Genomic DNA, 27724 nt, shown 5'->3' with positions numbered 1-27724 from the left:
TAACAAGTATCTGAACAAATTGAGTGAGCTAACTGGAGATGTCTTCCTGTCTAAACTGGCTGGGAAGTGAGTGATTCATTACTTGTTGCCTTTAGTGCTAATTACATCATTGATGTGAAGTCTAATCTCATGTTTGTTAATCACAGTTTTCATGATGTCCTGAAAGTACAGTAATACAGAATCCTACTTCCACACCCAGCTGCTTTAGCTCTGCAATTGTAGCATACTTCCCCCTTGTGCTGGCAATTAGTAGTTGCTAATTTAAGTGTGAAATTAATAGATAGCTTGTAATGGATGCTAGCTTTAAATGTTAGTGAAATATAAGACACTGTGATTAATTAGACATGATTCTTTTAATGACAGAGGCCAGTCATTCTTAAACAACTTTTTAAAAGATTGAGTTTTACTACTTTAAGATTTTTTTCTTGTGGCAGACTTGCTGGCTTCTGTATATTAGAAAAATCCTAGTGTAGTAAGCTACCATGAGAAATCAGCTATTTTAGGGATGATTGCCAAGCTACTCAAACATCATTCCATACCTGCAAGCAAGAGATTAGACACAGCCTTGCTGGGAGAAGGCAGCTGTTAGAGCATTTATGCTGTCTACTATGAGATTTTGCATTTCAGTACTTCCAGCTTTTCCATCAGGTGTCAGGGTTTGTTTTGAGGAAAGATCTTTTTGCAGAGTGGATGTTAAGTGTATGTGTACTTCATATAGAAATCAGCACTGGGTCTTGTTTCCATTTTGTTGACACAAGGACACTTCATCAGATATGTGGTATCTAATCTAACATGTTTGCTGTCCTTTTGCAGACCAGCTCTATTAGTGAGCAGGAAATGCAGGGTCCCAAGTCAGAGGTTTCACCATCTACTTCAGTTGTAACTGCAGAGCAGCAACAAGAAGTAAGAGACCTGTTATTTTACCCTGAAGAGTAATTCACCAGAAAGTCTCTCTGTCTTGTTCATGATAAATACATACTGCAGCATTCATTATGAAGAAGCAGGATTGAATGCTGCATATTTGCAATGTCTCAGTGTTAATTGCACCTGCTTTGAGGACAGTTGCAAATGAAACCTTTTTGCTGGCTTTGTGTATGTTGATGTACCTCATTTTCATGTTTTCTGTATTGCTGCTTGTTTGTTAGTGTGCAGGCTTTCCTGTGAGTGCTTTAAAACACAATCTGTTTCTATTAAATCAGAATGGCAATGTTTACAATAATTAAATTTTTGATAATTTTCAAAAAAGGAAAAAAAAATCAGAACAATAAGCTTTGCCACCCCAATCTTAAAACAAATTCTTGCAGCCTTATTTTGCTCAATTACAGTTTCTTGTGATTCAGGAACCAATTCGGCTTCAGAGGATGCCTGCTGCTCCTTCCCCCACCATTCAGTCCATTTCTCTAGCTGTACCAAAGGTAGGGGGACTGTGCTAACCTTATTCTAAAGAAAAAAGGAAAAAAAAAATCATTTATAAATGAGCCCTCTGTGTTTTCTTGTCCTGTTTGGGTTTGTCATGTTTGTGTTTTTGTTAGGTCTGTGTTTTTAATCAAATGCTTCCACATGTACATCAGTGGGTTTTGTTTTGTTGGAGGGGATGACAAAACATGGTTGTAGTTTTGGGTCTGACTGTCTTTTGGAGTTGGAAATAAAACTGTTACTGTTGTCCTGCAGCACCTGCTACAAGATGTACTTACATAAAAGAAGCCTAGGCTTCATAATGTACACACTGATATACTGGAGGGTGGTGGAGGGAGGTGCTTGCATTACTCAAGTCCAGAAAATGAAGTTATTTTTTATCCTGAATGTATCTTTCAGCCTAAAGCTCACCAGCTCAATATCAAGTCGTTCACCAGCCCCACTCAGTGTAGTCATTGCACTTCTCTCATGGTGGGATTAGTTCGGCAAGGTTATGCCTGTGATGGTGAGTTGGTGAAACTTTCTGTAAATTTTCAGCAAGCCCCTCACAAAAGCATCCCAATGTATTTTAAGACAACCATTTCTTTGGGGAGGGAATGAAAGAGAGGGGTGGCTGCCACTGGATGATTTTCCTTTCTGTTGCATCACAGCATATTCCTGAAGTCTCTTTAGAAGAATGATGATGTATGATGAAGTGTGGTTTCCTTTCATATTGTATAATATTAATTAATTCTATTACCATTAGTGCAGGGGAGAGAGTAGGGAAGACAGGTCTGGTTTCTTTTGTTGTACTAGAGAAAACTGCAGTAATTATCTGGTGACATAAATCTGATTATGTCTATGCTATTCTGGTCATAAACCCTATATGTTGGGAGGACTGTTTTTCTATTATTTGGCTTGTAGCCTGTCTTGCTGTCCATTAGTTTTATTTAAAATGCTTTCTCTGATGTATGCATCACTACTGAATTCCATGTTCAAGTATATGGAGGTATTTTCATTTGAAAATACTTTCTGTATATTGATTAGACATATGAGCTCAGTTAAATAGGCCATAAATCCATGTAGTATACATACTACAGTATAAATAACTTTATTTCTGTGCCCAGCTTAGTTCTTGCTAGTGGCAGCCTCTCCACTGACACCCTCAGTATCACATGTAGATTGTCTCATCTGCCCTTCAGGGCTTTTTCCCTGGCAGATCTTCTGGTGGCAGTTCTTCCCCAGGAGAGCCTATCACTCTGCCAGCACTTGCCCTGGGGCTGCCTTTTGTCTCCTGTTGCTGACAGTTCTGAGCTCTTGTTTTGCATCTCTTCTTGCAAGCTTGAAACTGTCTTTTTCCTTTAGTGCAGCTAGGGGCTTCACTCTTCTTTTGTCTTGTGTATTTTGATTAAGCTCTGCATCTTTAGTTTTCCTTTTTGCCTAATCTACAGCAGTTCTTGATTGCTACAGAGAAAACTAAAATCACATTGATATAAAAATAGAGATGATTCCAATAGAACAAAACTTTGCCAAATGTTCCCCTCTCAATCACTTGCAATTCCCAATTCCTCCTCTTTCTAATCCTGGAGACTGTGGATACAGCTACACTTACAGAAGACTGGAATTGACTCTATCCTGTGGATTTTCCCTATTCTGTAACTGGTGTACCTTGATATCCACAGTCCCAGATAATCATGATGCCTCCTGAAAGAGCTGAATTTCTTACCTGATCTTGAGGAGCACCTACAGTTCCTTGTGGGTATGACTGTTTGGTATCCCCTGCCCTCCTGGGAGCAGACAGTAGCTCAAAGAACAAGCCAGGCAACCTGATCTGGGCTGCCCCCTCTGCTGTCTCCTCCCTCAGGCATCATGAGGAGGAGCAGGCTGTTTCCAGGTTTTTTGGAATCCTTTGAAACTTCATAATTACAGAACAAGATGTACCTAGGATATCTGCCAGATTCCCACTTCTGAGAATATGGTTAGGAGGAAGCACAGGACAGCTCAGAGTGTTCGTGCCCCTCTCTTCCTGCCTTCCCAAGCCTCCTGGTAGAAGCAGGGTAGCTGGGACAAACAGAGCAAAATCTCAGTGCAAGGATCTCACCCCTACGCTGTGGGTCAGATGATATAACACATGAACTCATTCCACAGTTCTTGTAGTCTGTCTCATGTGAAATGGCATGTATTATGAGGTTTTTCTGTGTACCTCTGTGTGAAGTGCTCTTAGACAAGACCTAGAGACCTTAGTCCCTTGCTGGTGCAGCACAAAGTGGTGCAAATGGTAAGAAAGCATTCAATGCTCCTTATTTGAACTTACTGGAACTCTAGGCAATAGGCATATATGGCTCTTTCATCATACAGTATTTCAGTCCTTGTCCCTGGTTTCTACTTTATTTATGCTTTATTTATGTCTATAGCTTGTGTTTAATATTTTAACCCTTTCTGGTTTTGGTCAGTTTAGTTTTACTTTGTCTTTGCAGTGTTCTTGCGTACTTGGATCAAATTAAACACCTATTAGCACTACCCTAATTTTTATTCCTTCTTTATTAATACTGTTTCTCTTCTGTAACTGGATTAGTTGGTGCTTAACACCAGCAAGGCTGCCCAACTCATTTTCCTTTAAATGTTGACTCAGTTCCTGCCCTTTGTGAATATAATAGGCTAAAAAGAGGAAATGAAAGCACTTTGGAGAGTCTCATACAATATCTAGGTGTGTTCACTTCTTCAGCATAGTGAGCTATTGCAATATTTGACTGCCAGTTTCAGTGTGATTAATTAATTTGCTGAGCGTAGACTATTTTAATCACCTGTTATGATTGACTCATACACACATTTCACTGTGAATTTTCTCTTTTGTACTTAGTGTGTTCATTTGCATGCCATGTTTCCTGCAAGGATAGTGCACCTCAGGTCTGCCCTATACCCCCTGAGCAAGCCAAAAGGCCTCTTGGAGTAGATGTGCAAAGAGGAATAGGAACAGCCTACAAAGGTTATGTCAAGGTAACAGTCCTTTCTTTTTGGACAAGAGAAGAATACTTAACTTCACTTACAGCTCTACAGCTTGGAACCTCTAAGTATGTTTAAACACATCTCCTAAATAGTGCTAAAGCCTTAAGGCTTTGTGTGCCATCTGTGTAACTTATTTAACCTCCATTGCTTTAGATGTGGGAGAAACGCTAGGTTTTACTGCAAGAGCTCAAGGTCAGTAGATTAGTAGCTACAATGTTCATAAGCAGCAGGGGGGGGGGGAAAGGAATGGTTTAAGAAAGAATTTCTGTCATTTTTAATGTAAGCATAATACAAAAGTTAAACTGTCCCACCATTTCGGCATTGGTGGAATATCCAAACTTAATATCTTTATACAAGTCTTCATATATTTTTAAGCTGTAAAAAGGGATGGTTGAACTTAAAAGAGGAAAAATGATTGCTTGATTGCTTGGTATTTTTCATCCTGTTTTGAAGGACAAGTAGAATGTGTTCTAATTCCATTGATCTAAGTATAAGCTTTTCTAAACGTCCTGCTTTCTATGTCTTCTGCATGTGTTTACACATAATAAGCAATCAATTATTTACCTGCAGGTCCCAAAGCCCACAGGAGTTAAGAAAGGGTGGCAGAGGGCTTATGCAGTTGTCTGTGACTGTAAACTGTTCTTATATGATGTGCCTGAAGGAAAATCCACCCAGCCTGGAGTTGTGGCAAGTCAAGTCTTGGATCTCAGGTTTGTATTGTTACAGCAGAGTAGAAATCCTCTCTACTGTTTCTTTAACAGGAGTGTTTATTCCTAGTACACAAGAAATTAGAAGATTTTGAGAGCTGTGGCCTAAGAAGATTCGTGTATTGTGTACCTAAACTGCAGCTGAGTTTAGGCTGATCAAGTTGGCTCAACAAGAAATTACTTAAGTGACTTTGCAGTCACTCACAGTGCAGTCACCAGTATTCACAGTATTGGCATGCTTCTTCCTAGAATTCCATTTGCACCTGTAAAAAGCAAGTGTATATTGGTAGATTGCTTTTCCCATGCACTCTGACCTCAACATTGAGTCACAGATCATCCCATAGCCAATAAGTATGCAGGAATGTTAGAAAAATTGAAGTAGTCTGCAGAAAAGCATCAACTAATTTCCACTGCAAATGGCTCTGACCCTGCCTTTTAACAGGAGTTATTACTTCAAGGGGAACCATCTGAACCAGTGAACACTGTCTGCCAAATATTTGAGACTTAAGTTGATCAGAGTAACCAAGGAAGTTCTTTTATTTCAATTTTTGGAAATATTAAGAAAGTGTAATACCTTTTAATGTTACAGCACCTTTGTACCTGTGTTGAATATGAAGTTTGCATTCACAAGCACGTTGATTTCTATTTCTTCCAGACAGCAGTGTGGTGGGGTTACAGCAGTAGGGCTGTGCTGGGAGCTGTCAGTGTCAGCTCTCTGACATGCTGGCAGTGGGAGCAGGAACGTGGAAGTATTGCAAATAGCAGCATTCCCATCAGTACATTGCTTGAAGCAACTCAGCCAGATACCATATACCAACTGTGCCATGCTTTATCTGCTTATTGTAGCTGCCCCTTTGAGGCTGTCATCTGAGGGTTCTCAGATGTTTTTAATAGATGTTAACCACCACAGCTATGAATTCTAGCATGGGCAAGTTTCAGACATTAGTGTCATCTTTGCACTAAAATTGGCAATTATGGTGAGCAACTTGGTCAAATTCAGTTTGAAAAGGCTAGTGCAGACAAGCCCTCTGGGGTGGAGCACTCTAAAATGCAAAAGTTGTTCTGATGTCTGTTTATTTTACTGTAATAGAGAATAAAATCTAGCTGTTTTGAAAACCCTTATTTGAAACCCACAAACTACAATTATGTTGCCAAGAGCTTTTTATGTGATTTTTCTTTTTTTCCAAAGGCCCCTCTCTTGCTACACATTGAGGTATGAATTATTCATTTCTAATGTGTCTGCTGGGCTGGAAGAGCAATATTCTTGCTTCTAATTGTAGAATAGGTGTGGTTGGGACACCAAAACTACACAAAGCCACCCTGCTTAGCTTCAGGTGGACTGAGGTACACGTACCAGATGTCTCTACACGTAGAGACATAACAGGCTTGGGAGCTGTTTGGGTCAAGGATGGTTAGAGCATAACAAAGCAGTTGTGACCTCTGTGCGGTGTTAGGAGATTGCAGCCTATTGAAACAGTGGTGATACCAGTTAGATTTTGTTGAATAATCTCTGTGTGTGCTTGTGTGTGATGCTCTTGTTCTCTTTTCTCACTAGAGATGAAGATTTTTGTGTGAGCTCTGTCCTAGCATCAGATGTAATACACGCAACCCGGAAAGACATCCCGTGTATATTCAGGGTATGGCTGTGCACTGACTCCTACAGAAAATACCTGTTCAATACCACTGGTTTGTTCTGATAGTGGCAAATGCTGTCCAGATCTAACATTGATTAGGTTATGTAGAAGTGTAAGAATTTACAAGGGCTGCTGACATATGTTCAAGAACAATATGGTGCTCCTCTTAGAACTGAACTGTAAAGAACAAAGTGTTGTATTTGGGGGACCCCTGTGGCAGGAAGGAATGGTGAATCTGACTCCATGTTCTCAGAAGGCTAATTTATTATTTTAAGATGCTATGTTATATTAAAGAATACTATACTAAACTATACTAAAGAATAGAGAAAGGATACTTACACAATGCTGAAAAGATAATAATGAAAACTCATGACTCTCCCCAGAGTCCCGACACAGCTTGGCACTGATTGGCCAATGAGTGGAAACACTCACACCAGAAACCAAAGAAACAATCATCTGTTGGATAAACAATCTTCAAACACATTCCACATAAGCAAAACAGGGGAGAAACAAATGAGATAATTGTTGTTTTCATTTTCTCTGAGGCTTCTCAGCTTCCCAGGAGAAAAATCCTGGGCAAAGGGATTTTTCAGAAAATATGAATGTGACAACAAAGTTCTTCTTCTTTAGCTGCTTCATTGTATATAAAGTTTGTCACTTTTTTATTTTCTTGAGTATAATTCAGTATATTTTCTCTCTTTTTCCATTGGTATTACCAGATTCTGTTTTTTCTTGCTTTAGGAACCAGTGCTGTAACAGAATATTCTGAAACTGATCTAGTTTCCTTAATTTCATATTTAAGTATAGGAGAAAAAAATAAAATAAGAGAAAATAATGAACTGAGCTTTAATATCCCCTTTAGTATATGTTCTATCTGAATGCTGTATTTAGTTTTTAACAACAGGAACTTAATTCCTATGTTTTGTGTGAATCATATTAAATCTGGAGTTCTAAAATTTAGAAAAGAATACATTAGTAGCCAGTATCTATAGTCCCTTACATTTGAATGCAGAAACTCATTGTTTTCAGCATCTCTGATCTTCACCCATTTAGAATCAAGTCAGGAAAACATGGAAAGCAAAGAGCTGTCAGTCAGTTGCAGTCCCTATCATTTGGTCCTTCAGGATTTTACTTGGGAATTGTCTTTGCTACTTGCCTGCCTCTGTGTCTCTGCTTTTCTGCTTTTTTTGTAAAAATATTTTCTGCAGTGAATTTTCATACTTTGGTTTACCACTACCTTTACCTTAAGTTTCTTCTTGTTTGTATTTTGGTTTTTGGGTTTTTTAGTTCCCATCTGCCTGCTCTCTTCTTAAATTAGCAAACATAGAATACTGTAGGGAAGGACATCTGAGGAGAGAAAATATGCTGTGCAGAATGATGGTTCATTCATTTAAGAACAAGGCATCCATACAGTTCAGCCTGCCTGACTGGCTGCTGTAATTTCTGCCTGCAGTTTTTAACTGAAAGGGTATCTAAATAATAAAAATCATTTTTGTCAAATATCCCTCTGTAAAAATACTTGTGTGGATATACATGACCAAATATCTCCATGGTTTGATCAGATTATCCCCTACTAAAGAGATGTGATAAATTAACTGGAAGCTTGATGTGTGAATATATCCATTTAGGTAGGGGACCAGAGAACCTGCAGAGTTACACCTCTTTTCTCAGTTCTGTGTTCTCCTTTAAAAGCAGGAATTTCTAAAACTGGAAACCGCTAAACCTGGTTGGGAGAGTCTCATCTCAATGTTATGTAGTTCTAGATCTGCATCTTGCTGACACAGTCACATAGAGTAGCTTGTACAGAACAGTTTAAACTGTTAATTCACATCATCTGTGTAAAAATGTGGTCCTTCTTTTGTATGTGTCATTGCACATAACACATGGTGATACTGGTAGCCTATGAAAGACAGATTTTCATTTCTTCTGGATATTCTGCCAAAAGAAAACAATACCCAGCAAATTCTGTTCTACAAATAGAATGCTGCCAAACACATGTTCCCACCTCTGACTCCCCATGAATTCAAGAAGAGTAAGAATTTGTCTCAGATTGAAACATTTCTCCTTGGTAACCAGTTTTTAAAGCTGGGTGTTAGGCCATGCTGACATTCAGACACCACTGTCTTAAATTCTGCCATTGATTCACATTTCTATTAATAGTGTAGGAGTTGGCTGTAGTGGAGTGCTCCCACAGCTTAGCAGTCCAAGTTAAGAAGCCTTGAGTTTCATAGCAAATAATGGATTTTTATATGATGAATAATGCAATATATATTACGACCAACTGCTCACTTGTTTTCCTTGCATTTGACTATATATATATAAGTTGCCAGCTTCAAAAGATTGAGGAGTAATACATGGTGGTACTTCAAATGGAAAACCATTGCTGGAATCTGGTGGTTTTTTTTGTTTTCTAAACATTATCCATTATGCCTCCATCTGTCTTTAAAATATTAATGCTCAATAACAGTTTAGGCAGGAACAAACCTTAATGCAGAATAGTTAGAGCTGTGATCAGCTACTCAGTTCTTTCCCTAACTCCCTTCACCTCCACTTTCATATTACTTCTGAACTTCTGTCTTTGACATCCCGTTGTCCCAAGTTTACTTTCAGATTGATTTTATCTTTAAGATGAGTGTTACTGTTTCATTCATTCCAGGAAGTGTGTGTGTTGCATTACCACAACATCCATCTTTACAGTGATTTTCTTATAACAGCATGTAGGCTGAAAATCTGATATTCCATGTTAACAGTCTTCTGATTTACACTTTTACACCTTTTGTTGCTTTTTTTCTGTTCAACTGTTGTTACTCAGAGTCTGTGCTGAGGGCTGATCCTGGCTGTTGGCCTGTTTGTCTGTGGCTGAAAGTATAGTTCCTATGATACCATAAACCCTTCAGTCTCTTCATGCAGTGCAAAACCCCAAAATATTAAGAATTACTGTATGCATTATTCAGGCAACAGAAGTTCCTGGATAGTTTTTCTATGTAGAACACATTCTGCTTTGAGATCTATGGGATGATTTAACTGAAAATTAAGTGAAGCCATAGTGATTTTCTTTTAACACAGGGACATGGGAGAATGCAGTTCTTCAGTCTCAAAATTGCTTTCCTCCAGGGCTTTGAATGCAGATATGATGTGCTCTTCCCCTGGACAAATATTTGGAAAATTAGATAACAAATTCAGAACTGATGATAGCAATGCCTTTGGGTTTAAATGCATCTGGTTCACAAAGCATGTGTGTCACTCTCAGTAAATTATGGGTGGGTGGGATCAGGACAAACAATGGTTCAGAGCAGGAAGGAGCCTTTTACTGCCATGTATTGATCATTGTAGCATTCCCTGCCCATATGTTAGGATTCAGAGTATTTAAGCAAGGCTGAATACTTTTAAACAAAGCCACTGTGGCTTGTGCAGTGGTTGTGTTTTGGTTGTTTTCTTGAAGCACTGTGGCAGTATTAGCTGTGTTGTATGTGTTTCTTGGGTACATGATTCCATTGCATGAGAAAGTGTAGTTTATTTTCACAGTTCTGTGTGATAAAAAGGGCTTTTATTACTCTAACTAATTTCACTGTCTCTGTCTGTTTAAAGGTGACAGCTTCTCTCTTAGGTTTGCCTTCAAAGTCTTGTTCTCTACTGATCCTGACGGAAAATGAGAATGAAAAGAGAAAGTGGGTTGGAATCCTAGAAGGGTTGCAGTCTATCCTGCACAAAAACAGGCTGAGGAACCAGGTTGTGCATATTCCACAAGAAGCCTATGACAGTACACTGCCTCTTATTAAAGCAAGTTTAGCTGCTGCTATTGTAGGTATGTTTGATTTAACTTTTATCAGTGTATGAAGGTGGTTGGAACTTTTAGATGGGCTTTTATAATGAGAGCACTGACATCTTGAAATAAATTCCTCAGCTGAATTCCTTGATAGGAATTTAATAATGGGCAAAAAATGCTAATCTTGCATTGATATTCAGGTTTCTTCATCCACTTGGAGTAAATAATACTGTTGAGTTGTTCAGCAGGTTGTTTTAGTAACATGGTACTTAGCATGCTTTTGACAGACTGTGTGAATTCAAGCAAAATTGATTTGCTGGTGAAAATCTGTTTGTGCAGAAATTTTTTCAGCTGTTCAAAACAAACAGCTTGTTTTAAAGATAAGACCAAGCTTAGCTGAATTAATGGCCTTTTTTTCCTCCTTAGATCGAGATAGAATTGCAATTGGCTCAGAAGAAGGACTGTATGTGATAGAGGTGACCCGTGATGGTAAGTCAGGCCATAATGCATGCAGTAATTACATACAAAATAATGAGCTCCATAACTTTTAGTGCTGCTGTAATATAGGTTGCACAACAGCCTTTCATGTATAGTAAGTATTAAGCACTCAGTTAATTGAGGAGAAGGAAAAGTGAATGTGAGGTATAAGCACTAATTTGGTCATTGTCGTTACATTCAGGTGAGAGGCTGAAATTAAAGGGATGAGTTACTGGGCATATCCTGACACATTCTCACCTTAGCTGTGTTCCCACAGCAGGTATCAGAATGCTTCAGCACACAGAGCATGCACAGCACACACAAAGTTTGTAGACTTCCCTCTAAAACCTCCATGTCTTATCTGTTTCTTCCAGAAATTTGACAACCACTCACATTCTCTTGAAGACCAATGGTGTCCAAAGCAAATTTGTCTTGGGGTGCTGGTCTTGTCAGTGATTTTCTCAATTCCTTATTCTGTGTAATTTAGTTTGTGGCTATTTGAAAGTTGGATTTTGCTCATGCTAAAGCTTGCATTTCAATGTAAAATAAAGCAGTGAATATAGGTTTTTAAAGACTTACTTGACTTCCAAAATTAAATTATATCAGGGATCTGGTTTTGGGTCACAAAAATTCTTCTTGTTTAGAATAAGACATTGCCCAATTCCAGGAGAAACTGCTTTATACATGGAGACAGCACATATTTGGAATTCTTTCTAGCAGTAATGAATGCCATTCCTTTGAGTAAACTTCCAGTGGTCACCATTCTTTAAGTACTTAGATATAAACATAACTTGAGATGCAAATAATTCCAGGAATTCTAGTACAGCTTCTTGCATAAAAGAAAGTTGTAAATTTAATTTGAAAGGTCATTTCCTAAAGGAACAATTATCTGCATCACCATGTTATATGTAAATGTGAAAATTAATTATCAGGTTTGGTTTTAAGTTAAGGGATATTTAGCAGGAGTTTTCTCTGGCCATTCTGTGTGTTAATAGCATTTTTGTAAATCGTAATCTGTTTTTCATTTTATGGCAGTTGTAATTTTTAGTGTTAATTAATTGCCAGCTGTTTATAGCAAAGGTCTTTGGTTAGAATATTGCTTAATTCTTGACAAATAAGCTGGAGTTGGAGCTAAGAAGGAAGTTATTTCTCTGTGGCAAAGCCAGTTATTTCCTAGAGCATTTCTTCAGACATTTCATCTATTTATGCAGGTGAGGGTACACCACAACAGCACTTTGTGATTTAAACAGCTGAAGTCTTATTGCCAAGTTTAAAGAATTTGGTAACTTTGGCTACATTACTCAACTGTTACTGAAAAAAGGCAAAGAATTTCCAATGAAGCATTCTCTTTTTTTTTTTTTAAACTACAATTCACAAATATTTTTAATTCATTCAGCTAGCAGAAAAATGAAAGTTACAGTTTAATTTTATTGGTTTATGCTTATTAAGTTTCCTAGTTTAGAATTGCTCTCCTGTTTGTACCCCGTTAAATACTCACTTCATTCTTGGAAGTTCTTGTATAGCCAAGATCCCCCAAAGAGCACACATTGTACCTAACCCCCTTAGCTGCCTCTAACCCTGCTTTAAAAACATGCATCAAACAGCAAAACTCCCCATGGGTAGCCTGGCTAGTCCTTGTTCTGAAAGGGTTTTCCTGGTGCCTGTCCTGAGCCTCTCTTCCTGCAGCCTAAGCCCATTCCTCTTATCCTTTCCCCATCACAAAGAGCATTTTTTCCCCGTATGTGTGTTTTACACCCCCTTACTGTTCTGCTTTTGTACCTGGCTGAGAGATCTGCCAACAGTACAGCATTTTGTCTCCTCACTTATCAGGATTAAATAAATATATTTCTTGTCTTTGTTTTCTGCTAATTTGGTCTTCCTCCAAAATTTACTGAAGATGCTGATATTTCCCTGGAGGTGGGACCCACTTCTGAAGATGCAGCATCTTTCACTGTACAGATGGTACAGATACAATTATATAAAGAAATGTCTTCATTTATCCTACATGTTAAACAGCATTTTCCCACAAAGCGTTGTTGAGATTTTTGTTATGAATAGAGAGGGTTGCAGGAATGCTTTGTTTCATTGTTTGCTCTGAGAATTAATAACAGAGAATCAAACGTGGAATAAGTGCTCTTCCTCACCTGGTACATGTCTGTGTTTAGATTAATTTTCAGACATCACTATGTAGCACTGCAGTGTTTCTGGGCCTGGTGATTTTCCTGTTTAACTTATGGCAGCTCTTGTTTCCTTTGCAGTGATAGTCCGAGCTGCTGACTGCAAGAAGGTGTACCAGATAGAGCTTGCTCCCAAAGAAAAAATCATCATCCTCATCTGTGGTCGGAACCATCACGTCCACCTTTACCCCTGGGCCTCTCTGGATGGGTCAGAAGGGAACTTTGACATTAAGCTTGCAGAAACTAAAGGCTGCCAATTGATTACAACTGGAACACTAAAGAAGAGTTCTTCTACTTGTTTGTTTGTGGCTGTCAAACGACAGGTTTTTTGCTATGAAATTCACAGAACTAAACCTTTCCACAAAAAATTCAGTGAAATTCAGGCTCCAGGAATTGTACAGTGGATGACAGTGTTCAAGGACAAGCTCTGTGTTGGCTACCAGTCTGGGTTCTCTCTGTTGACCATCCAAGGAGATGGACAATCTATAAACCTGGTAAATCCTAATGACCCCTCGCTTATCTTCCTCTCCCAGCAGTCTTTTGATGCCCTTTGTGCTGTGGAGCTCAGTAATGAGGAATTCCTGCTTTGCTTCAGCCATATGGGAGTTTACGTCGATTCGCAAGGTCGAAGGTCACGCATGCAGGAACTAATGTGGCCTGCAACTCCTGTTGCCTGTAGTATGTATATGTTTTTCTGTTGCCATATCCCTGTTGCTGCTTTACTTGTCAAAAAAATACTCAGCATTGTATTCAATTTTGCTTCAGTTTGTCTTTGAGTATCAAGTTTAAGTTTTGATGAGTTAACAGACACGTGGTTCTTCCTGGGGGTAGTTTTGGACTTGGAGTTCCTGGATGCTGCAAGAAATGCTCTGCCTTATTATAGGACATAGAAGAATAAATAGTGGAATGCAAAATAATTTTTAGAGAAAATAGTCCTGAATGCAGGACAGTGTCACCTGTCTATGAAATTCTGTAAAGATTTTTGTTCACCTAGAGAGCATAAATGTCCAGTTGCCTGTAGGGTGTCTTCTCTGTACTGTACTCAAATTACAGTAGAAAGTTGAAGAAGAAATGTAAGTGCAAGTCTGAAGGTTCATAAAGATAATAAGAGATAATTTTTTTCTCCTTTTGGCTTTAATTTTAGGGGGACAATATCCAAAAATAGTATAGGTGGAGGGTAATATTTGTACCACTCAGCTTGTTTCAGGAGCATTGGTTATCAGCTTGGTAGAATGGAGGCACATGCAGAGCATTTTTCAATATTCAGTAGTCAAAGGCAGGTGATGATAAATCTGGTATTTCTATTTGAAGCTCAAATAGCAATTAAAATTTTTTGAATGATTGAAGGCAATAAATAGCTTTTTGTTTAAGTAGTACAGCAAGGAGTTAGGTGGATCAGGCCAGGCCCTAATAGGAATGTGTTTAATTGTATTTGATTTGAACTGAAATTGTTTGCTTACTTTACTCTGACCTAGTTCTGTACAGAAGTCTGAAGCAAAGTCCCAAGAAAACAATGTAGTGGCAAATTTACTTTAAAACAACTATTAGCTAAAACTAATGTTTCCTTTCCCTTAATCAGCTTTACAGTTTTTTGCATTTCAGCAAACTAGACTTGCTAGTTAATGGTTTTGTCTGTTATTATTAGAAGTGTTCTTACTGTAAACTATTTTATAACATTCTTGTATGTGCAGTTCTGAGTGTTGCTGGCCTCAGGCTGTTTTTGTAGAAAGAGCAACATTTTCTGCTGCCAAAGGAAACTGAATTACTTCCCTTTTCATTAGACTTGTCCTCACTCCTCAGTCCTGGTATCTGTCACTAGTGATGGTGGGTTTTTTTAACTACCCCATCAGGAGGTTGTAAAATTACAGAATGGTTTGGGTTGGAAGGGATCTTAAAGATCATCCACTTCCAACTCCCCTGCCATGGGCAAGGACACCTTCTATTAAACCAATTTCCTCAAAGCTCCATCCAACCTGACCTTGAACACTAGCATGGATGGAGCAGCTTCTTCTACACCCTCTGTGAGCAACTTGTTCAATACCTCACCACCCTCAGCATAAAGAATTTCTTCCTAATATCTAGTCTAAACCCACTCTCAGTTTAAAGCCATTTCTCCTGTTGTATCACTCCATTGCCTTGTAAAAAGTCCCTCTCCAGCTCCCTTGTAGCCCCTTCAGGCACTGGGAGGTGCTGTGAGGTCTCCCCAGAGTCTTCCCTTCTCCAGGCTGAGAACAGCCCCAGTTCTCTCAGCCAGTCTTCATAGGAGAGACCAACAAAGTGGAAGTGATTCTGCTGTGGTAAACACCATGTTGTAGAGAGGTTTTGGGCTAAACAGAGAATTTGTGTCTGGGGCAGTCAGTGCCCTCACCCCAGGAGAGGGCAGGGGGAGCACTGGCCCAGCTCTGTTAGCCCAGCTGGCCCATCAGGGTTGCTCCTGCTCCAGCCTGGTGCTGGTGTCCAGCGTGGGTGTCCTTGGCTCCGCCGCAGCCTGGGGCAAAGCCCTGGAGCCAGCTGGGCTGGAGGCTGGAGCCTGGGCCAGCCCAGGGCAGGCACTGACACAGCTCTCTGGGAGCCACTTCAGACCTGGGCAGGCTCATCAGCTGTGCCTGGCACGTGCCAGCCTTGGCTGCAGATGGTGTTTCTGCCTGATGCTCCCTTCTCCCTCCTGGTTTGAACATCCACGCCAGCCAAGACCACATGCAATAGATGCTTGACCATAAATCACTTTTGTGTTACATTTTTATGACAGCTGTCCAAGGCATCCTTTTAATGAATTTAAAAAATAGCACCACAACTGTACTTCAGTTCTTCTAAGAAGATTCTGTGATGTGTTTAGTGTCCTACTGGGTTATTTTCATTTTGTTTATTGAAGCATCTTCTCTCTATTAAATCCCTTAAGTTACTAGTAACTGCTTTTTACATCAGGAAACAGTCTTTACATGAGCAGAAGCATGTTGATACAAAGCTCTAGAGATCTCTGCTTTTCGTTTGACCTAAAATAAACTTGTCTGCTGATGCCTTTTATGCTTTAAAAAAAAAAAAGTTGAAAAGAGAAAATGAGTTACGGGCTTTAAGCATTGTGACATTTTTCTGTCGACTTGATGAAAGTAACCCATACATGAATATCTAAAGCTAGAAAATTGTAAGCAAAAGAGGAAGGAAATTGAGAGCAGATCTGCATCATGAGTTCATGACCCAGCTCACAGATGGTGGCTTTCTCATCTCCTCTGCACTCAGCAGATGTATAGTTAGTTTGGTGCTTCTGAAGTAATCCATAGCAAAGCTGGCTGCTCAGTTCCTACCACCTAGCAAATTTGTATGCATGTGAAAACTTCAGATGCCATTTTACAATTTCATTAAATGGCAATGTGAAGTTTTAAAAAATACTGAAAGGGTCAAATTTAAATATTTCCATAATGCTGGTAGTTGTCATTAGCAAATCTATTCTCACCAAAAAATCCGTTTGAAACTGGGGCTTTGAAAATGTGTTTTAAAATGTATCTTGCACATAATGGAAAACTTACAACTGTTGAAATCTGCTCAAATGTTTGTCAGTTCTGCACTACTGAAATGACATTAGGGTTTTCTGTTTGTTTTCAATCAATGCAGGTTGCAATTCTTCATATGTAACAGTGTATAGCGAGTATGGTGTTGATGTGTTTGATGTGAACACTATGGAATGGGTCCAGACTATTGGCCTGCGAAGGGTAAGTAATTTTCTTTGAATATTGCACTTAATTGGGTTACTTTCAAATGAGGTGTTTCTTCAGAGTGTATGCTAGACTTGAGGTAATTCTCTGTCTCCTTCCTCAAAACAGATCAGACCATTAAACATGGATGGCACACTGAACCTCCTTAACTGTGAGCCACCAAGGTTAATATATTTCAAGAACAAGTTCTCAGGTGAGTCCTGAACAAGGGGAGAAATGAGGAATTCATTCTAACTGGTTAATTTTCATCATGTTACCTTTGCACTAGATGAAATTTGTGTTGAATATGTCTAGGTCAGCCTGTACTCTCTAAGTGAAGTTGCTTTGTGCTCTTACAGCAGGAGCTGGCCTCAGTGTACCAGAAACCTCTGACAACAGCAAGAAGCAAATGCTCCGGACCAGGAGCAAAAGAAGATTCGTATTCAAGGTTCCCGAGGAAGAGCGGTTACAGCAAAGGAGGTAAGAATTTATTTGTAAATTTGTAAAAAATAACTGAATATACATGATGACATGCAGAGACTGGGAATGCTGAGAGTAAAAATCACTCTTGTTTTTTTAGGGAAATGCTTAGAGACCCTGAGCTAAGGTCAAAGATGATTTCTAACCCAACAAATTTCAACCACGTGGCTCACATGGGACCAGGAGATGGAATGCAGGTCCTCATGGACCTCCCACTGGTAAAATATATTTATAAGGGAGGGATACGTATGTGCATTTGTTCTTGCTCACAAAAGCTGTGAAGTTGAGCTGGATGGGCTCAAGTATTATCCTGTACCGAATTCTTCTTTAAATCCTTTTGAGAAAGGTGAACCTTCCTGCTGTGCAATGCTTCTAAATCCTGTGCAAGGAAATACTGTTAGCTGACTTATGAATGAGACACTGAAAGACAGATATCTCTGCCAGGAGCTTGTTAGTAGTTCTGTATATAATCAATCTCTCCTCCTTCCTTTTTCTTTTTTGTCTTAAAACAACAGAATGAGTTTCCTTTCCCCTCATCCTCTCAACATTCTGCTCTTGGTATCACCCCCAACAGGCTTTGAGCACGTCTATCACATGAGCCCTATCTCTGCTGAAATCTCTCTTCAGAGTGACCATTCCTCACTGCAAGGCTCCCTTCTGCTTTCTTCCTCTTCCTGTCCCTCCTCTGCTTCCCTAGCAAGGGTAGGAGTAGCTGCAAACTGTTAGGAACTGGAATATGGTATGCTTGTGGCACTTCACCAATTCTAGAGCAATAACAAGGGGAAAAAAAACTAATGTGGTAGAGGTAACTAAAATGCATGCGACTTGCAGTGCTTTATAGCATTAATTTTATTTTGTATTTAACTAATACAGCATTTTATGAGATATTTTAATGTTAAATCTACAAGAGGAAGACGTGAAGGTACACTTTTATGTTCTGTATGTACCCTCCATCCTAGGGCTGTTAGTCAGGCTTTCTCTTGTCTTTCTCAGGTAGCCCAGATGTGGGTCAGGCATTTGTCATTTCAGCAGGAGGAGGAAGGAAAGCAGAGCTGTTAGTACAGTCCCTGCCCCTTCATAGAGGGTTTGCTGGCTGACAGGTTCCAGTGGCTGCTATGGGGCTTAGTTCTTTCTCTGTCTTTCTCAGGGTTTGTGTCTGTTACTGAAAATATGTGGATGTGGTCAAGTAAGTTCAGTTTTTCTACCAACACTGGGTTGTAATAGCTTCAAAAGCACCGTAAAGTTTTCATGAGTAACAACTTCTTCTTGGATAGTTTTTGTTGCTGGCTAACAAAGTGTCTCATTTACACTGTAGAGTGTCCTACCTCCTGCCCAGGATGAAAAATCCTGTCCAACTTCAGCCAACCTGTCACGGCAGCAGCAGCAGAGAAACAAAACCTACATCTCATGGCCCTCCTCAAGTAAGGCTGGAACAAGCTGCTCACTTCTGGGCTGTAATCTGTGATGTCAACAGGAGCTGTAAATTGCTTTTTGTCCTTTCCTCTCTGCAGGTGGCAGTGATGTGGGAGCAGCCATGCCTTCCCGAAGTATGTCCGACCCTGACCAGGAGTTTGACAAAGAGGTAAAACAGCTTCTGTACATGGACACCAACAATATCCTGTTAACATAGATTGCTCTCTTTTTCCAATAAATTACATTCCCAAGGAAATACTTCATAGAGATGTTTATGGAGATGTTTTCTTTCCACAAGTGTTTTCCCCAGCAAAAGTTAGATAAGCTAGCACAAAGGCAAAGCTGTGAACAGATCTTCTGATGGTGATATTTTAAGAAATGTAATGTCTTCGATTAAGCTTTATAGGCAACGGAAATTTGACTAATTGATGAAATGTCCTCAAAGCTCCTAAAAATGTTCTCTGGGATATTAGCATAGAATAGCAGAGTAATATGACTAGTTAAGTAATTTTCTGTGCTGCCTTAAGGAAGACTTTTTGTCATGTAACTTGAAAAAGAATCAAATTTATGATACATAAAACTGCTTTTAGCAAGAATAAGAGTATGTGCCAGTAGTCACCAAACTTAAAATGTCTTGGCTCTACAAAACTGATGTTCCTGAATCTAAATAGAGAAGATACATGACTTTGTATCTGTGATTTATCATATCTTTTCTTCTAAGCTTTGCTAAAGCAGTGTCTGTGCAAGGAAAGTGTTAGGAATTATTCCTGGGAAGCAAAGTCCCTGATTAAGATATTTTTTAGTGCTTTTTGGTACCCAACTGCAGGCCCATATAATGCTCTGAATTTTGAAGCATGTTTTTGTGAAGCCAGACTTTTGCTGGATGCCTTAGCACACACCAAGTCCAGAGTTCTGATCACACCTGTGGTCTGACTTCCTTTGTAACCTTTAGTTAGCCATTAAAAGCATATGAAAGTGGGGATCTCTAAACACAGGTATTTTTGGACTGTGTTAGTTATTCTGCTCACCCTTCCCAAACTCCATTATATTCCATGCTCTATTTGTAATTGTTATTTGTAGGCATGACTAATGATAGATTCGAAAGGGAATTTTTACAACGTTTTCTCTTTTTGATAGCTCTTACAATTTCTTATGACTTCTTAAATTTAAAAAAATAGTAGTTTGAAACTGGAAAGAGGCTCTAATAACACCTTTTGGCTTTCTACTATTTCCCCCATGGCTTTTGACTTTATGAACCAGATCATGTAAGGATAATCTTGTTATAGATTATCTTATTTTTCTTGAAGCCATGCAAAATCTTCTGAACAGCATTCTTGAAGGATGTTACCTTTCAATCTATTTGCTAAGTATATATTTATCTTTCTTGGAAATAACTTGCTGCAGTGGTAACAGGCTTTTTTTGTGCAGTATTTCATTAGCTGTGAATCTGTGCAGTGCTCAGAATTGTAACACACCAAAATAGTGGGAAACTTGCCAGCCATCCTGTTGAAGTGAGACCAGCCTGTGAAGGCAAATATCCAAGGACTAATCTCATACTGGGGAAATAACTGTGGATGGTGTTTATTAGATATTGACATAAGACATACCCACTAAGTGTATTGTCTTTCCAGATCTCCAGCCAGATTCTTGGCAGCCTTCACTCATTTGTCAAGCACTTCACAGGCTTGTTGCTGTTTTGTAAACAGTTCATAATGCTTGTTTCCTTCCTCCTCACCAAACTGAAGATGATTTGACCATAGTTTTTATGTGTTTACATGGGCAGATAAAGCTACTCCTGGGCTATAAAAATTGCCTAAAAATTTCAGGCTGGTAAATTCTGAACAACAGTGTACAGATAGATGTATTCCATCAGGAAAGCTTTGCAATGGCTAAAGGAGAGGAGCCAGAGATGTAGCAATTTCCACATACTTTACCATAATTCCTGTTGCGTCAGAGGTCACCTTTGGGACTGCACTAGAGCCTGTTGATGGTAATGGAAGTAATTGCTTGAATGTTTAACCATGGAGTTAATCTAATGCACACTGCTTCCTAGGTGTTGCTGACCCTCATTTTTGAGTGCCTTTGAAAGCTTTTGAGTGTAAAGAATTCACTTCAAGTAAACATAATCCTTTAATGTTTCTCATTAATAGCCGGATTCAGACTCCACCAAACACTCTACTCCATCGAACAGCTCAAATCCAAGTGGTCCCCCAAGTCCCAACTCTCCTCATAGGAATCAGCTTACGCTGGATGGACTGGACCAGTCGACCTGTGACGCGTAACGCTCCCGCCACCGCGGCTCCCGTCACCCGCTGCTCCACGGCGTTCAACTGCAGGGCAAAGCCTCTCAGATGCTAGTGCCAAGACTGACACAGACTCTCTAGTGTTGTACAAGAATAATTATATATCCAGATTGTAGATACAAACTATGGAAATGAAGAAAATTCTTTACTAATAGCGATTGAGCTTTTTATGCAGAATTGTTCACTGCTCGGTTACGGTTGATTCCTTTCTGCACAGCTGTGACAGTTTTATTGCATAGGAGCATTTAAGGCCACCAGTAAATAGTCTTATTCTTATGGTGAAAGAGAAATAGAGTTACTGATAATGTTGCTACAATATCAGGAATATTATTTTTCTATAGAATGATGTAATGTCTGATTAGCAGGAAATCCTTTTAGACAGAATTTGGACTTCTAAATAGGAAATGTGAGCAGGGCTAGTTACATCCTCAGATGAATACACTTTTCCCTTTTTCCTGTAACTGTTTTTTTCCTAAATCTTAAGGAGAATGGTAGGAAGCTGTAGGTCGTTTCCAACATCAGTAGAGTCACCAGGAAGTCAAAGAAGAGCTGGGTATAGTTTTGTGGCCTTTTAATTCATTTAGCCATTACATATACAGCTGCATAACTGTCTTTCTATCTTTCTACCAACTTTTTAGTCTTGTACATAGGACTACTGACAGTTATCTCTTTACCCATTCCCTGCTTTTAGTCCTCATCAGTCATTAGTCAGGGCTTCTAAAATACTGCTGTGAAAAAGATTTTACTCCTAGTTCCTGCCTTTCTCCTCCTGAGAAGTTGTTTCTCCTGGGTTTTTGGTGTAAGGACACACTATGCTGTTAAGCTAGCAAGCCTTCTTGTGGACGCATTGCCCTCGGAGTCTGCTTGACCCAGGGACTGTATCGCACTAAAACATCAGTCTGTTCATTGGTTACCAAAGTGGAACGTGAAGGATGTGTAACTGGGGGTGCTGCTTTTCTCATTAATTGTATCCTCACCTGCATGAAGACCCCATGATTATTAATCAAGTATTGATCATGTAGAAAAATGCACAACACACTCCTGTATATTTTGCGATGGCCCACGTGCGGTGGTGTTTGCGTGTATATTTAATCTCATGCTTCCATGTATTATACATTTAGTACTCAAAGATTTGTGACCATGTTTCATTAAAAGCTTGTAATTAATTCAGTGGCTGGCATATCCAGTTTGTCATTGTCACACTAGTGTGCCTTCTGTGCCAATTTTATGACAGTTGGATGTCACTTATTTAAAATTCAGTTTAAATGGGCTAATGATATACCAATGGCTAATGTTCTTTTCTGAAACACTGTATAGGACGTGCACTTATCTTTAGTTTAAACTGAGTGTTCTAGTCAACATTTAATCCTGTTACGTTAAGTGTTCGACAGTACTTGCTCTTTTTCTCAGATTCTTGATAAAGGGGCTCAGTTAGAGCTGGACACTACTGCTTTGGGGGTTTTCTGGTTTTTACTTTTTTAATGTAAGTCTAAGTCTTTGTAATTATTGAATTGTGAGAACATTTTTGAACAATTTACATGTCAATAAAGCAGAAGAGGGAGGTTTTAAAGTTTATAGTCGTCTGTCTTGACATCTACCACTGACACTTGCTTCAGTCTCATGGTAAATTCACTTTGTTCATATGGACATTTGACATAACCCGAAGGTATTTTGGAGCTCCCATAGCACTGCAAGAAAGGTGCATACTGCTGAAGGTAAATGAGTGTTCGGGAGCCATGGAAGTCCTATTGGTGGAATACAGTGCTGAAATTTTGTGCCCTTGGTTTTGTTTTAGTGTTGTCATGTCGTTGATTTGCTGGCCCTATTAATTCCTTTTTAAATTTTTTATATGACTCGTTAGTTACAGCTGAAGCATGGAAAGGAGGCTGCAGGGTCTACTCATGCATTTTAACTATCATAAAACAATAAATATATTTCACTTGTCAAAGCAGTACTCCCAAGGAAAGGCTTAGGAACATTTCAAGGATTGGTGTGTGAATGGTGCAGCCCCTCATACAGGGTTTTTTTACAGCTCTCCTCATGCTCTGGTATTTGAGCACTATAGAGCCCACTAGTTAGACAGTGCCAACATCTCCTCTAGGCTGTCCTAGGTAAGCATTCCTCATCCCTTATGGAGTGCCAAGTGTTCCTGAATTGCTTCTTGGTTTGTCTCACCCTTCTTGGGGAAGGCTGAGCTGGGTGTTTTGGACCCTGCTGTTCTTGCCTGACCAAACCTCCTGGGCAGGCTGGGATGGGTTGGCTGGGGAAGGTGCTCCCACACTCTGTCCTGGGGATGGGGTGATAGCTGACAGGAGATCTGAGGGCTCTGTGCTGGAAACCTTCTCACAAGTATTCATGCTAATCAGCCTTTGACTTTTAAAAAATATTTCTCCTGCTCTTGAGCTGATTTTTCTCTGCACAGTGAGGGCTTGGGATGACAACAAAGTCTTTAATTATGGGGTATTAAATCATAGCACTCAGCAGTGCCAGGGCTTGGTTATAATTTAAGCAGGAGAACGTTTCTAGAAAAATTAATTAATTGCTCATATGAATACATTATTCTTTTTTTTTTCCTGCTTAAGTCTGGCCAAGCAGAATTCCTTCCCAAGTCCTCCACCACAGCCCTTTCCAGATCATATTTTCCCTTATGGATTTTGATTCTAGTTACCGAAAGAGTCCTCTTGAGCCCTCAGGAAAATCTTCATAAATGCAGGCATTCAGGTGAAATGATTCTCTCACAATGCACTTTCTTATCCCTGGAGGCACCAGTCTAGGACTGAAAGTGAGGAATTGAGCTATGCGAGGAATGAGAGTAATTTAGTGTCTGCCTGTTTCTCTGCTCATTCCATTCTCACAAAGGTATGACATCAGGTCCTGAAGCTGGAGTGGTGATGGAACTCACTGGAACAATTGGTCACTTCTAGCACAGATCTTTTCCCCAAAAAGCTGAGTATTTTGGAATGCATCCTGCTATCACTTGCCACCCAAGAACTAAACTCATGTGCCACCATCTCTGTCTACAGAACAGGTGTGCTGGGAATGAACAGCTTCCTAAATAGGTGCAATCTGCTGGAGACGGGGGTGCATAAAAGCTGCCTTTAACTTTGCAGGGTAAGTCACAGGGAGGGGACCCCAGAGTGGAAATGCTGGAGGTGCTGCAGGCACCCTTGTTCTGCACAGCACCAGATTGGCATCCCTAGGAGAAAGCAGATGTGTAAAATCCTTGAGAGCTGGCACTGGTAGCCTGAAGCACTAAGAAGCAGGAAAGTGTTTGAGGGAGGAGATGACTGTGAGAACTGAACTGCACCTTGAGGTGCAGTTAAGAAAAGTGTTAGTGAATGGAAGGTGTATAATGACCAGAAGAACCCTTGTCTTGCTGAGTTTAGCTTATTTTGAACCAAAAAGAACACATGGCATTCTTGCATGCCAGGCTACTGGAGCATCTTGTGTTCCAGTTTGCACCATCTGCTCTGGATGAAGCGGCTCTGGCAGGCAGAAGGGAGGACAGTCCAAAAATCAGTGTTCAGCTGCCCAACCCTTTCCTTCCCCTGCTGTGGCAGCAGCTCTGCCTGACCTTCTGCCTGCTTGCACCCCTGTAAATGTGGCTCCCCTCTCAGCTTCCCCTCAAAATTCCTCCCTGGCAGCCCTCTCATGGGCTCAAGAGCTGCCACCTTTGTCCAGAGCAGGGCAGCCCCTTCCTGCAGGGTGAGAGCTGCTCTGGTGTCCGGGGCTTGGCTCTGGCAGGGCAGCACATGGGGCTGGAGGGGCTCTGCTTGAGGGGAGGGAGTTCCATGCACACAGGACCACGTCAGGAAGACAGGAGGGAAGGCACGGTGCCAGCACAATCTCAGTGATTCCAAGATGTCCTAAACATGTTTTTGGGAACGGGGGGTGATGATGAGACCAGGTATCAACTGCGGGCCTGGTGTGGGATGCCCAGGGAAGCCAAACGCTGGCAAGAGCAGGTCCCAGCGGTGCCTGATGCTCAGGCCAGCGCTGCCGGCAGGGTTAGCTGAGGACAGGAGCAGAAGACAGCAGGACGTGCTCAGCCAGCGGGAGCTGCAGTGCTGTGCTCCAGCCAGAGGAGGAACATGGACTAAGGAATGAGCCCCTTCCCTGTCCTTGCAGCAAATATTTTCCCTGCTCCCCAATAAGCTGCAGCACTTTTTTGTCATCTGACTGCACAGGTTCATGCAGGTTTATTGATGCTTTCTCATAGATAAAACCCTCAGATTTTTTTCAGCCTCGCCTCCTTTGCTGTTCCTTACGCAGTGCCCGCTCTGCAGTCCCGTGGGGACAGGCAGTGCAGAGCCCTGCATGCTGATGGACACGGCGGAGCTGCCGCCCCGCAGTGCCTTGGCCGGCCCCTGCACTCCGGTGCCACCCGTCCCTGCCAAATGCCCTCCTGCCACTGCTCCCTCCTGCTGAAAGAGATATAAAAAAATACATTCGTTGAGCCAAGTCTGTCTTTAGGCTCAGGGATATTTTGAGGACTCTGCCACAATCCGGGTTTGTGCACAACTTCTGTGAGCGGCTGTGTCGTGCAAAGGGAAGGCGCTGTGCTGTGAGTTGGTGCCCATTAATAGTGTGCAGGTTGCTTTTTCTTTTCACACCCTAGCAAACAATGACTCCTGACATCTTGCCATTAACAGTAATGCATTTTGAATTAGTCTGTCACAGTGGGGGACCCCTGACACTCAGGACCAGAAGCAAAACAAAGCCATCAGGTGCCCAGACCTGCCGTGCACAGCCTCAGTGACATAAACCACCCATCCAGTGTGCTGCTTACCAAGGATGCCTGTGAATTAAATTCCTTGTTTAGGCAGGATCCCAGGAGACACTTGTGTACCAAACCCCTTTGCTCTGCCCTGGCTGCAGCACGGGCTGCGTGTGTGTGTCGGTGTGCAGCAGTCATGGATACAATCATGGATACAATCACGGATACAGCTGTTCTTCCAGCAGCTCTCGATCCCCAGCATCACAAACTGACTCTGGTGCTTCATTTTGTTTCTGCAGAGCTCCCCCCTCCCTGCGGCACGCTCTGTACAAGTGAGTGAGTGGCTCCTGAAGGAAAAGTACAGACTGTGCTCTGCTCGTGCACTGACAAAAATTGATCTCTGCATTAATTAAAGCCTCTATTGTAAGTGACCTCGAGCTGCTAATGCATTTTAAAAATGAAGCTTCGCCAACAGCAAATTCAAACAAGTAGGGGTGACCAGCTCCTGCCATGGGCTGCTCTGCCTCTCTCTGTGTCGGTGATGTGTCCCAGGAGGGTGCCCGACTCCACAAACACACCCCAGCCTGTGGCTCACCCTCAAATCACCCGTGTGACCAGGGCAGGACACAGAGCTGATGTCCTCAGCCACTTGCAGGGGAACACCATCTTATGTGATGGTCCTGTTGCTAACAGGTTTTCTTTTCTCTCCCTCAGCCCATGGCCATGGGATGCTCTTGCCTTTCCCCTTCTGCACAGGTTGTGGGGATGCAGCCATCGAGACCCCTCCCAATCCTCAGATCACAATTCACACTCACAATGAGTGAGGCCCAAAAACAGCCAGGGATGGAAGAAATTCACTCTGAGGTGGGGACTCCCTGGGGGTCACCCTTGAGCCCCTTCCTCGTGTGGGCAGTGCTGGTGTGATGGGCTGCCTGGGGCAGTGATTGGGCTGCCTGGTGCAGTGGCCTCCAGCCTGCAGCACTGCATTGGCCTCAGAAAGAAAATTCCTCTGTGTGTGTTTATATTTGAAGGCTTGTGGGCTGGAGTCACCTGCAATGAACTGATGTGAAAGAGGAAAAGAACACAAAAAGGCCCTCACAGCAGAAAGCAGGGACGGAGCTGGTGGAGGATGTGGCTGCCCTCACAGGCACCATGGTAACACCACAGCTGCTGAGCTGCACAGAGCCCAGGCCATGCAGGGCTGTCCAGTCCTGTGGGGTCAGCAGGAGGGCTTGGGCTGGGGATCCACCTTGGGCTCATCTCACAGGAGTGACTGTGTGTGTTGTGAGGTGAGTTCTTGGGTACTGTCCCTGGGTCACTGCTCCCCACAGTGAGGCACTGGTTGTAGGACCATGGGATGGTGGGCATTGGGTATTCCCCATGGCAGCTGCTGCAGGCTGATGGCTTCCTCTGCTTTTTGACCTGCCTGGTGACCATTTCACCCAGCAACAAGTGCCTGACAGAGGCAGCAGAGGCTCCTGCCCAGGCAAGCTGCTTTTTGCCCCTCTGGAGGAGGCCCCTCAGGAGAGGTGAAATCCCAAGGGGGTGTGTGCCCTGAGCACAGGACTGCTCCTGGCTCTGCCCCACTTGCAAATGCACCATAGCACCCAGGAGCTCAGAGAGGCCTTGCTCCCTGCTGGCCCTGTGCTCTTGTCCTGCCTGTTTGCAGAGGGCAGGGCTGCTCCCACCACCACAGGCTGCCTGCTACCTTTTGTCAGGGCTCTGATGCACCTAATATGAATTCCCAGCCCTTTGAGAAGGGATTATGTCTTCCAGAGACTAGAACAAAATATTATAAACTTAAAATAGCTGCTTCCTTATGGAATATGCCAACAAGCCCTACTGAATACTCAGTAGAGTGTAAATTTGCATCCATTTGCATACATATCCATAATTTCCACCTCACCCATCAGCCCTGCTCCATAAAGATGCACTGCCTGACATTGTGAGCAGATGATGG

At 41.4% G+C, this 27724-nt stretch overlaps 1 protein-coding gene across 7 annotated transcripts in view; it reads left to right on the top strand.

Annotated features, from left to right (window-relative positions):
* The window catches only part of CDC42BPB (CDC42 binding protein kinase beta), a 91157-nt gene extending 68537 nt beyond the window's left edge, over nt 1-22620 (top strand). For 2 of the 7 annotated variants that reach the window (XM_066552906.1, XM_066552908.1), the window contains 16 exons: nt 814-903; nt 1341-1415; nt 1816-1921; nt 4256-4392; nt 4972-5111; nt 6664-6745; nt 10331-10547; nt 10935-10997; nt 13244-13840; nt 16772-16869; nt 16981-17065; nt 17214-17331; nt 17432-17549; nt 18647-18752; nt 18843-18913; nt 20895-22620. In XM_066552906.1, the coding sequence (XP_066409003.1) occupies nt 814-903; nt 1341-1415; nt 1816-1921; nt 4256-4392; nt 4972-5111; nt 6664-6745; nt 10331-10547; nt 10935-10997; nt 13244-13840; nt 16772-16869; nt 16981-17065; nt 17214-17331; nt 17432-17549; nt 18647-18752; nt 18843-18913; nt 20895-21026 (2235 nt within the window). In that variant the 3' untranslated portion in view covers nt 21027-22620. Of the gene's footprint in view, nt 1-813; nt 904-1340; nt 1416-1815; nt 1922-4255; nt 4393-4971; nt 5112-6663; nt 6746-10330; nt 10548-10934; nt 10998-13243; nt 13841-16771; nt 16870-16980; nt 17066-17210; nt 17332-17431; nt 17550-18646; nt 18753-18842; nt 18914-20894 lie in introns of all 7 variants that reach the window. The other 5 variants (XM_066552905.1, XM_066552907.1, XM_066552909.1 and 2 more) reach the window with 3 other exon arrangements.
* The last annotated feature ends 5104 nt before the right edge of the window (nt 22621-27724 follow it).

The sequence above is a fragment of the Molothrus aeneus genome, chromosome 6, assembly GCF_037042795.1.
Source record: "Molothrus aeneus isolate 106 chromosome 6, BPBGC_Maene_1.0, whole genome shotgun sequence".
NCBI classification, from domain to species: domain Eukaryota; kingdom Metazoa; phylum Chordata; class Aves; order Passeriformes; family Icteridae; genus Molothrus; species Molothrus aeneus.
This window is presented reverse-complemented; position numbering and strand designations above follow the sequence as displayed.